Source organism: Pipistrellus kuhlii, unplaced genomic scaffold, assembly GCF_014108245.1.
Source record: "Pipistrellus kuhlii isolate mPipKuh1 unplaced genomic scaffold, mPipKuh1.p scaffold_m20_p_18, whole genome shotgun sequence".
Taxonomy (NCBI): Eukaryota; Metazoa; Chordata; class Mammalia; order Chiroptera; family Vespertilionidae; genus Pipistrellus; species Pipistrellus kuhlii.
The window spans coordinates 26551937-26563896 of NW_023425493.1; the positions used below are offsets into that span (position 1 = coordinate 26551937).

Sequence of the window (11960 nt, forward strand, 5' to 3'; positions counted from 1 at the left end):
AACTTACAAATCACTAAGGAATTGATGTTTAGAAAAAAAAATTTATATATATTTCTTTATTGACTTCAGAGAGGCTAGGAGACCAGGATTGAGAGAGAAACATCAATGAGAACCATTGATCGGCTGCCTCCTGCACATCCCCTGTAGCATCCTCCCCCTTCCCGCCTCCCACATGTGCCCGTGGTCCGAATCGAACCTGGGACCCTTCTGTCCGCAGGTCAACGCTTTATCCACTGAGCTAAACAGGCCAGGGATTAAAAAAAAATTTTTTTTAAGTCGTTTGCACTGGTACCGAAAGTAACTTCCTCCCTTCATCACATTTCCCACTAACTTACCTGATTCCACTAAAAAGAGAAAAATAAGAGGCCTCGGCCTGAGCCTCTCGGCCCGCAGGGAGCATGGACTGAGGGAAGTTAAAGTGGGCGGGTGTGGGCGGGGCGCGAGCGGGGCGGCGCTGCAGGGACAGACCAAGGGGCGCGGGCGGCCAGGTGGCGGGTGCACTGTCTGAGCGCTCCTTGCAGCAGAGCTGCACGCCTCCAATCCCGGCCGGTGATCGCCCTCGCTCTCCTCCCTGTCCCCATGTCGAGGACGGAGCTGATCCAGAAGGCGAAGCTGGCCAAGCAGGCCCAGCGCTACGAGGACATGGCCACCTTCATGAAGGCCGCGACGGAGCAGGGCGCCGAGCTGGCGGAGGAGGAGCGCGGCCTGCTCTGGGTGGCCTACAGGCGCGTGGTCTCGAGCCGCAGGGCCGCCTGGAGGGTCATCTCCAGCATCGAGCGGAAGACCGACGCCTCCGACCAGCAGCTGCGAGTGACCAAGGACTTCCGGGAGACGGTGGAGTCCGAGCTGAGGGGCATCTGCACCACGGTCCTGGAATTGCTGGATCAGTATTTACTAGCCCACGCGACGAATCCGGAGAGTAAGGTCTTCTATCTGAAAATGAAGGGAGATTACTTCCGGTACCTGGCCGAAGTTGCACCTGGGGATGACCGGAAACAGATGATAGATCATACCCAAGGAGCTTACCGAGAGGCTATGGACATAAGCAAGAGAGAGTTGCAGCCCACACACCCCATTCACCTGGGGCTGGCTCGTAACTTCTCTATCTTTTACTATGAGATCCTTAATGACGCCCAGCTTGCCTGCGCACTGGCCAAGACGGCTTTTGGTGAAGCGGTTGCAGAACTCCATAAGCTGAAAGACCCGCACAAGGACAGCATCCTCATCTTGCAGTTGCTTAGAGACAACCTCATACTATGGACACCAAACAGTGCAGGAGAAGAAGGTGATGCGGCTGAAGGAGCCAAAAACTAACCGCAGACCGAGTGCCATCCTCCCTCCCTCCAGAAGCCTTTGTGCACATCTCCATCCCTGGCTCCATGTGGGTTTCCTAGAGCAACGGAAGCCATTCGTGTGTATGGACTCAACGGTGTGTAGACTTTTCACACTGCGGCTGTGGGAAAATTCCGTTCCTTGATCTGCGTTTGTCTTGGCCTTCTCGGTGTGCGGTTACTGCTGTAGAAAAGTATGAATGGCTCCATTTCACATAAACACAAATAACTTCCAAACGCTTACATAGAGGACTAAAAATGTATTTGGTATTTAAGGAATCAGAACCAGTTCTGCAAGTGACTGTGTTTTGTATTACTGTGAAGATCTCAAAATGGAGTTGATTACAATTGAAAGAGGGTTTTACATAACTTCTTAATTTCTACATTCCCTCCCTTACCGGATTCCTTTCGGTGAGCAAGTTTCCATGTTCTTAATGTGTTCCTTTTTGGCAGGAATCTGGATGTACTAGATGGAATGGGAAGGTATTTGGCATTCTGGGCTGCTGGTCACCAGTTGAAATGCCTCCTGTGTCACACATGGTGGAAGTCTTTGTTGCAACAGGGGGTTTCCTTAGTCATTCTTCATTTGCTGCTGTTTCAGTTGACAACTTCCTTTCCTAATAAAAACTCACTTACAAAAAAAAAGAACTCTAGCCGGTTTGGCTCAGTGAATCGAGTGTCAGCCTGCGAACTGAAAGGCTCTGAGTTCCATTCTGGTCAAGGGCACATGCCCAGGTTTCGGGCTCAATTCCCAGTGTGGGGCCTGCAGGAGGCAGCCGATCAACGATTCTCTCCCCCTCTCCCTTCCTTTCTGAAATCAATAAAAATATATTTTAAAATACATATATATATATATATATATATATATATATATATATATATAAAGAAATTGAAAAGATTACAGCTCTATAATCGTCAAGCTCTTACTAGCAGAACCTCGGTACGGAAATCTATTTTAGCTGTATAGAGCAGTTGTGGTTACTCCCTGACCTCCTTTTAGAGCCTGTTGCTTTACTTGCTCTGTTTATATTGGTTTCATCCTAGTCTCTCTAATTAAATTCAGTTATAAAGTCCTTTAATCATATAATGAAGCAAGGCACAAATGGGTTTTAGGCTTTGATCTTGCAAGGGGCATTGTAATGATTTGAATGTATATTTAAAACTATATAACACAGAAAAGTTACAATCACCCAGATTAAAGAAAAAAAGCTAAAGGAAAACACAAAACCTGGAAAGATATCAATCAGATCAGAGAGGAGAAATGTATGTGACCCAGTGATATTATTTGAGAGTTATTTTGCATAACTTTTTATAGTTATACAAAAAGTTCAGGTTACTCTGTAATATACAATTATTTTAAAGCATCCAAAAACTTTTTTAAAAGCAAATTATTCCAGCCTGGCTAGTGTGGCTCAGTGGTTGAGCATTGACCTAGGAAACAGGAGGTCACTGAATGGGAGTTCTATTCCCATTAAGGGCAAATACCCAGGTTGCAGGCTCAGTCCCTGGCATGGGGCATGCAGGAGGCAGCCAATCAATGATTCTCTCTCATCACTGATGTTTCTCTCTCTATCCCCCTCCCTTCCTCTCCGAAATTAATAAAAATATATTTTTTAAAAACACAAAGCAGATTATTCCAGAAATTAGTTTATGTATGCATTGCTAATTTCATAGCACTTTAAACTCCTCAGCAAAAAATAATAAAATAAATAAATAAATAAATAAATAAATAAATAAATAAATAAATGTTTCTTTAGGTTTTGATTTAAAGAAACTGTAGGCAGATTACTTGCCTCGTCCCTCCTCAGAAGTCCATGTCCCGGTTAAGGACACCTACCTGAGTTGCAGGTTTGATCAGGATGCTTGCAGGAGAGGCAACCAATCTATGTTTCTCTCTCACATCAATGTTTCTCTCTTCCCCTCCCTTCTACTCTATAATTTAATGGAAAAAATATCCTCTGGTGAGACTTAACAAAGAAGATAAAATAAATAAAAATTTAAAAGCATGTTCTTTCTTTTCCACTAAAATAGATTTGCTATTTACCTTTAAGTAAACAATATATCCCAAGATTAAAACCTGGAGGCTAATACACCACAAACTGCTCTAGCACGGGAAGAGATAGATATATAGTGGACATGGCACTCTATTAAGTGTGTGGCAATGGCTACCTACAAAATGTCAAGAAACAAAGTAACTCCAGTGGACCAAACATACTGGCTGTTCAACAATTTGAAATTTAATTCAGAAAATAGAATCTGACCTCAAAAGGAAAAAAATGGTGTCGGGCCGACATTCTTGGCGAGGCAGCAGCGCATCCCCGCTCTCCGAGTCCCGCGATGCCGCCCAAGGACCACAAGAAGAAGAAAGATGCTGGAAAGTCGGCCAAGGACGGCGAAGACCCAGTGAACAAGTCGGGGGGGGGGGGGGGGTGTTAAAAAGCAGAAGTGGCCCAGGACAAGCTCAATAACCTGGTCTTGTTTGACAAAGCCACGCAGGACAAGCTCTGGAAGGAAGATCCCAACTATAAGCTGATACCCCAGCGGTGGTCTCCGAGCGGCTGAAGATTCCTGGCTCCTTGGCCAGGGCAGCCCTTCAGGAGCCCTCAGGAAAGGACTTATTCAACTAGCTAGTAAACTTATTAAACTTATTAAACTTATTAAACTAGTCTCAAAGCACGGAGCTCACGTGATTTACACCAGAAACACCAAAGGTGGGGATGCCCCAGCTGCTGGAGAAGATGCATGAACAATAGATCTCACCGGCTGTACATTTTTTGGGGGGAGGAGGGATGAATACTTTATTAAAGAAAAAAGAAAAAAAAATGGCAAAATTAACAATGCGACTTTAAAGAAAGCTGACCTTTTTAGCAGTTGTTATAAAAAACAAATGAAGTCGTCGGAGAGAACTGAGCTTGACAAACCATGAAAAATGGTTTCAATATAGATATGAACAAATATATGTGTATATTGTTTGTATATCTGTCTATGGAAATGTGTATACACATACACACATACAGGGGAGGGGGCAAAAACAGGTTTACAGTTGTGAGTACATGAAACACAGAGTTAATAAAGCTATTGTAATAATCATAACCTGCCTGTCTTTTTCCATAAGAATAACTATCACCCTACTTTTGTCCCACCCTGTATTCTCTGTTCATTGAGAGGTCTGGGAGGATCAATGGCATACGTCGCACCCATTCTCAAGGGCTCCTTGGAGAAATGGCTGATTCCAGGGCTGGGGCAGGAAAGGACGAGCTAAGTGGAGACATCTTGGAGTGGCAGGAAGTAAGGAAGTGCTGAAAGAAAGACAGGGGCATGTTGAATGAACACAGGAGCTTAGTTTGAAGCAATTCCAATGGGAAAATCTGAAGACAGATTGAACACCTACATAAGGATCTACTAACTCACTGACTAAAATAGAGAACAATGAACACATATAGATATAAACAAATTGAAAGTTTATGAGGAATGTGATAAAATAAAATAAAAATTTATGACAAAGAGAAGACTATCTTTACCATGAGGAAGCTCAGAAGATACCACCTATATCAAGAGATCTAAGTACATTAGTAGAAAACAGCAGTTTACACAGAATCAAAAGAAAAAATGTGATGGTATTAGTCTAGTACCTCTGAGACAAGACATGCTAAATACAGCAAACACCGAAACCTACCCCTGGCCAGTATGGCTCAGTTGGTTGGGTGTGGTCCTGTGCACTGAAAGGTCACGGGTTCAATTCCCTGTCAGAGCACAATTCTCAGTGCCTGCAATAGGCAGCCAATGGATGTTTCTATCTCACATCAATGTCTCTCCCTCCCACCTCCACCTTATCCCCGTTCCTATCTTTCTAAAAAAAAGATCAATAAAAACATATATTTTTAAATGGTATACCCTACTGTGGATCAGGGTAGGGTCATCATGTTTGTGTGGCCAATATCCTTCAAGACCATCTAGCTTTCTGTATTCTGATTCTATGTTCACCAGAGAGCCTTCTGATTAGTAGCTTTCCCTCCTATTTACCTTTTTCTCATACGGAGATATCCTAGACCTCCATAAGTACTTGAAATGTGGCTAATCTCAATTGAGATGTGCTGTATATCCACCCCAGATTTTGAAGCTTTGTAATATATAGAATGTAATACATAGAATTTATATATATATATATATATATATATATATATATATATATATATATTGAAGACTTTGGAAAACATCTCAGTAATAGTTATATTGATTACATGTTGAAATGTTAAACATTTTGGATATACTGGTTTAAATAAAATGTATTATTGAAACTAATTTTACCTATTTCTTTTTACTTGTCTTAGTATGGCTGCTGGAAATTTTTTAATTACTTCTGTAGCTCATATTTATGGATAGTATTATATTTCTATTGGAGATCACTGATCTAATATATTGAACAATACTGCAGTCAATGTAAATATACAACTTCCCTTTGAACTTCTACATTGATTGACACTGCTGCTTTAGACAGGCAGAGGGCTGTCCCTCAGAAACTAATCAACTTTACACTGACAAAATCAAGCTCGCTAAAGGTCAGACCTTCCTGGAAGTGCACAACTCAAGGTTCTGTCACCCTCTGAACTTCCTGGGAACAAGCTATCTACCTTCCATCATTTTCTCTCCTGACTCATAATCTCATGTTTAGACTGTTTTCTTCAAGGGATTGAGTTGAGTATTATTCATCTTTGTTTTCCTAGCACCTACGTGCCTCAAGCAAAAATATTACAAAAGTCTATTAAGTGTATGTTCTTCCACATTTTATGGCGTTGACCAGTAGCTATAGGCCTCCTTACTTTAAAAAGGATTTGTGCCAAAACCGGTTTGACTCAGTGGTAGAGCGTTGGTCTGTGGACTGAAAGGTCCTGGGTTCGATTCAGGTCAAGGGCATGTACATTGGTTGCGGGCCCATCCCTGGTAGTGGGTGTGCAAGAGGCAGCTGGTCAATGTTTCTCTCTCATCGACGTTTCTAGCTCTCTATCCCTCTCTCCTCCTCTCTGTAAAAAATCAATAAAATATATTTTAAAAATAAATAAATAAATAAATCCTACTGTGGATCAGGGTAGGGTCATGTTTACTCTGTTCAAAGGAAAATTCTTTTCTGAAAAATGATGTTATCCAACAGAAAACCTTGGCTTCTCAAAATACAGATATGTTCTCATTTCTTATTTTAAATGACGTAAATGGCCTTTGTTTTACCCAATTTTGTGACTGGTTTGTAAAAACCATTGAAAATGCCTGAGAGGCTATTAGTATTACTAAAGTTAAATATTTACAGTTGCTAATTCAATAAAATCATCAACCCATACTTTAATATTTTTCTAAAAATTGTTTAAACAAGAATTCAATTGTCTTCTCCACCTTCCACATCTCCAAAGAAACTTTTCTGGTGTACAAGACAAACTGAAGCCAATATTCTCTAAAAGTGACTTACTGATTTTAATAAAAAGTGTCATTTGATGACAGTTCTGCTTCAATCATTTGAGACACTTCTACCAAACTACAATTCAGTTGCCCTAACGAAAAGGAGAAAAAAATCCTAAGTCTGCAAGCTGACCTCTACAAAATCCCTGCAATGAAACCATTCTTTCCTTCCAGCAAAGAAAAAGATCCCACATGTTAAAGTTCTTTATCATTTGACATGTGGGCTGCACGTCATTTTCTGATGGTGTTGCTCTATGTGTTTTTCCATAATTGATTCGTCCTTGGATACGACTTGACTAACTATTGAGACTCAGATCAATCCAGCCATCTGGCTTTAAGGCAGGATATAGAAATGACGAGGAACAGCAGGCTTCGGACAAGAAGTAAAAGTCACCCAAGTGCCATCCTGAACCAAAACCGGGACAAACAAGAGGTTGAGAAGCAAAGGGCCTCAGGCCAATTACCTTTCCACCTGACCTTGAAAAGGTACATACACACTGCCGCTTATAGCCGCTACATTGAATGGTATTCATGAATGTGGAACTAAGAATAATCCAATATTTGGAATTAAAAAGAAACCAGAAACGAAATCATAAGCGACGGTTGCATGAAGAAATGGAAGGTTCCAAGGCCCTGAACAGGCGAGTTTGAATGTTCAGTAGCTGGAAGAAAGAGGGAAACGGAAGGGAGACACGGACACCTTCTGCCAACCTCAGGCGCCCGAGGTTCCGGGGAGACGGCTACCCTCGTTGCGCATGCGCAACTCACGAAGTCAGCGTCGGGGGCGCGCCCACCCTCGCTGATCCGGGGCCGGGTGGGTGGGGTGAGAGCACGTGACCCGGGGCTGTAGCTCTTCCGGCCCAAGCTAGGCGGTTCCGAGAGTGTCGGTGCGGAGCCGTTCAGTTCGCCTGAGCTTGTGCGCAGGCCTGTCCCCTTTCTAGTCTCCCGCCTCTCGTCTCTGCTCTTGAATCTAAGGTTCTGGTTTGGCGGACCTTTTTACCATATGTCCACCGAATCAAATTAGGGGCACATCAGGGGACTTCCGGTCAAGATGGTGAGTGAGCAAACAGTCTGAGAAGCTGAAAATGTGTCCAAGGTCACAAATTTTTTTTTTTTTTTTTTTTTAATTAGGGGCACAAGCTAGAGTGGTACTTTTTATGTCTTTTCCTCCATAGCCAGAGGGCCATTGCTCCAATTTGAAGTTCTGTTGCTCTCCCCCAAGGCGATCAAATCCTGTTCCTACGTATAATGCACGCTGTTGTAAAAATAGTACCCTTAGAAAAGGAAAAACTGCTTGATAGCTCAAGGGTTGACGGTTTGCCCCTGAGCCAGTCCCTTGTATCCCCCTGTACAGATTGTGGGCTCTGAAACCTCCAAAGGGGCTTATATCACATAAAATTTTGTAACCACAAAAAAAAAAAAAAAAGGGTGGGGGGTTGAGGGTTTGGGGAAATGAAGGTAAAAATTTAGAAAGACGAGTATCCCATAACACTAGGACACATAATTTACCTCGAAACTCGTATCCCAGAAGAGCACTTTATTCCCATTTAAGCATCTAAACATTTGAACATTTCAATAAACTCTCCCAATCTGTTTATTCAAGCCTTCTGTCAAGAATCTGAAATAGTGCCCTAATGGGTTTGGCTCAGTGGATAGAGTGTCGGCCTGTGGACTGAAGGGTCCTGGGGTCCGTTCCGGTCAAGGGCACATGCCCCATCCAGTAGGGGGCGTGCAGGAAGTAGCCGATCAATAATTCTCATCTTTGATGTTTCTCTCTCTCCCTCTCCCTCGCTCTCTGAAATCATTTTTTTTTAAATCTGAAATAGTGATGTCTTACCTGCATGATGTGGTGGGTTCGCTCCAGAGGAGTATGGCAGAATGAAAGGACTTGGAGAAACTCAGTCTTCAGGCTGGAGTCCTTGAAATGAAAAGGAAATGGGGTAAAAGCAAAACAGATGAGGCTTAATTCTAGAGTTCTAATCCACACACCTGAGGCTACAGCCTAGGAACCGTGGCAATAGGGAAGCAAGCAGTAGTGCAAAAGGATAAAGTGCCAAATATGTCAAAACAATAAAAAAAGGGAATTTACCTCCACATATCCCAATATAGATAGCTTGGGACAAAATAAGCCCCTTACCTGGAATCCTATTCAGAAAGATTTCACTTATTTCCTACAAATATAAAATCCTCAACATTGCAGATAGGAGTTCGTTCTTAACTCAGAGTGTTCTCACAAAACCAGAGGGAGCCCTCCCCGGTTTGGCTCAGTGGGTAGAGCGTCAGCCTGCGGACTCAAGGGTCCCTGGTTCGATTCTGGTCAGGGGCACGTACCTTGGTTGCGGGCACATACCCAGTAGGGAGTGTGCAGGAAGTAGCTGACCGGTGTTTCTCTCTATCCTTTCCTTTTTGTAAAAAATCAATGATATATTTTTTTTAAAAAGAAAACCAGAGGGGAGTGTGCACAGCTAAAAGCGCTGGACCTGCACTGGTTTCCCTGCCGGAAGTGCACTGGTTAATTGCGCTTCCTTGGCAGACAGTTTCCTCTGGTGCAGCTGCCATTGGTTAAGTTTAGTTGCTTCAGCTGTAGTTCCTTCCATGACACAGATTCTTCTACCAATCCCAGCATTCCTCAGTCAGTCTCAGCTCCCGTATCTGTATAAATAACACTGAGTTTCCCTGAGCCTGTTACTGGCCTCTCCATGGCAAAAGAACAGGACTCTGCTGACAGGAGAAAATGCCTCCAAGTGGAGAAACCTAGTATGGCCGCTGTGAGTTAATTCTGGGGCTGTGAGCTATTCAAGGAAAGTCACAGCTGAAGTGTAGGGCACAGCCCTAGCCTGTTTGGCTCAGCGAATAGCGCTCCGCCTGCAGACCAAAGAGTCCTGGTTCTCCGGTCAAGGGCATGTACCTTGGTTGCAGGCTCCTCCCCAGCCTGGGCTCTGGTCATGGCTCCTACAGGAGGCAACCAATTGATGTGTTTCTCTCACATTTCACATTGATGTTCCTGTCTTTCCCTCTCTCTTCCAGTTTCCCTAAAAACCAATGGAAAAGTATCCTCCGGGGAGGATTAACGAAATAAAAATATTGTGGAGGGAACAGATCATGCAGGGCCTTCCACAAGATGGTGCCGTCTGAGTACTTAATAGGGTAATCAGAGGTATAGGGAAGCATTTATAGTATCAAAGTAACTTCTTTTTTGTTGTTCTTTCTCTTTTTTAAAAATATTTTTTTATTTCAGAGAGGAAGGGAGAGGGAGAGAAAGAGAAAGAAACATCAATGTTAAGAATCATTGATCTGCATGCCCCCTACTGGGGATGGAACTCAAAATCTGAGCATGTGCCCTTGACCTGAATTGAACTTAGGACCCTTCAATCCTCAGGCTCTATCCACTGAGCCATACCGGTTTCGGCACAAACTAACTTCTTGAAGAGCTAAAATAGGTTTTCACCAGTGTCGTGTGCTTATTTAGTGGCTTGTGTCCCATATTGCTCAGTAATGTGGATGTGTCCATTGCATAAGTGACCCGGTCCAAATGATGCCTTAACAAAAATGTAAATGAGTAAACATCCACAAAATTTAAAACGTCAAACTTGCTTCACTTTCTCTTAATCAGAATTGATTAAAACCTGCTTCAGAGTCTTATCACCCAAAAAAAAGTGGTTAGATTTGTATGAAATAAAAATATTTTACTATCGAAAATAGTATATAGTCTTTTCAGAGATTCTCTTGGAGATTAACTCATTTTGTAATTTCCATTTTGTGGTATAACCTGTTCTCCTTCAAGTTAGGGTTGTCCAATAGACTAGTAACCCAAGTAGCTACCTGGGGGCAAATTACCCAAGCCAGGCTCTCAAATCTTAGGCTGATTAATACATGAATAAGGAATGCAGCCGAATGCTATTAAGCAATAGCAGAATATGATTGCACCCAGTCCTAGGAAGAACAGAGAGGACATTTTCAGCGATTGGGAAAATAAAGGTCCTGTGAAAAGCCTCTCTTTAACGTCTAGAACAAGGAATAAACAATACAAGTGTTTTGAATTACAATCTCTCAGAATTGCTTCATTATCTAATACCAAAGTAGTTCTGACATTTCCTTTAACCAAGAGAGGAAAGGCTTTTAATGTTTTAAAGATGTAACACCCAAAAAAAGATACCCTACTAATTTCAATAAACAATTCCTGTAGTTAAAATGTGCTTCAATATTTTCCAACTCTTCAGGAAGCAGAGTTGCATAATTAAAATACCTTTTCAATATGAAACTGTAAGACAATCACAAAAACATTACCTAACATTATACTTGTACCTGGATTTGATAAAATACATTCCAGAGTTGCCTAAAATGAAACATTTTTAAAACTACTTATCACAATGCCGAAACCGGTTTGGCTCAGTGGATAGAGCATCAGTCTGCGGACTGGAAGGTCCCAGGTTCGATTCTGGTCAAGGGCATGTACATTGGTTGCGGGCACATTCCTGGTGGGGGATGTGCAGGAGACAGCTGGTCGATGTTTCTCTCTCATCGATGTTTCTAGCTCTCTATCCCTCTCCCTTTCTCTCTGTAAAAAATCAATAAAATATATATTTAAAAAAAAAAACTACTTATCACAAGAAAACCAAGAAAGCAGGAAAAAACATTGTTTGGTTCAGGTTTGATTTGCTCAAGGTAAACATGCAAGAATTATGTATGTTTGTATTGAGATTATCGAAGGGTCCTAAAGACAAACATACAATATAAATGGAGAGTTTGGACCCATTTTACAAAACTGTTGATGTACAACAGGTTTATAACAACATTAGTCTACTATAAGTAATAATTCAACTGTAGGTAATAGATTTATTACTTCAAATCAAAATACATAAAAGTACTGGATCAATTTGCAACTCCAAGAGAAAAATTAAGAAAATCCAGAATTTTTTCTGCTTCTGGGGGGAAAAAGAAGGTACATCATGAGTTAATTATTAAATTGCACTGCCTCATATCACACCCAAGTGTTTAAATGAGTTAACTTCCAAGCTGTTTCTCAGTTCTTTTTTTTTTAAATATATTTTGATTTTGTACAGAGAGGAAGGGAGAGAAATAGAGAGCTAGAAACATCGATCAGCTGCCTCTTGCACACCCCCTACTGGGGATATGCCCACAGCCAAGGTACATGCCCTTGACCGGAATCGAACCCGGGTC

At 42.1% G+C, this 11960-nt stretch overlaps 1 protein-coding gene across 1 annotated transcript; it reads left to right on the forward strand.

Annotated features, from left to right (window-relative positions):
* The first annotated feature begins 471 nt into the window (after positions 1 to 471).
* On the forward strand, positions 472 to 1976 carry LOC118721190 (14-3-3 protein theta-like). Its single transcript, XM_036441892.2, has one exon. The coding sequence runs from the start codon at positions 580 to 582 to the stop codon at positions 1312 to 1314; it is 735 nt and encodes a 244-aa protein (XP_036297785.1). The 5' UTR covers positions 472 to 579; the 3' UTR covers positions 1315 to 1976.
* The last annotated feature ends 9984 nt before the right edge of the window (positions 1977 to 11960 follow it).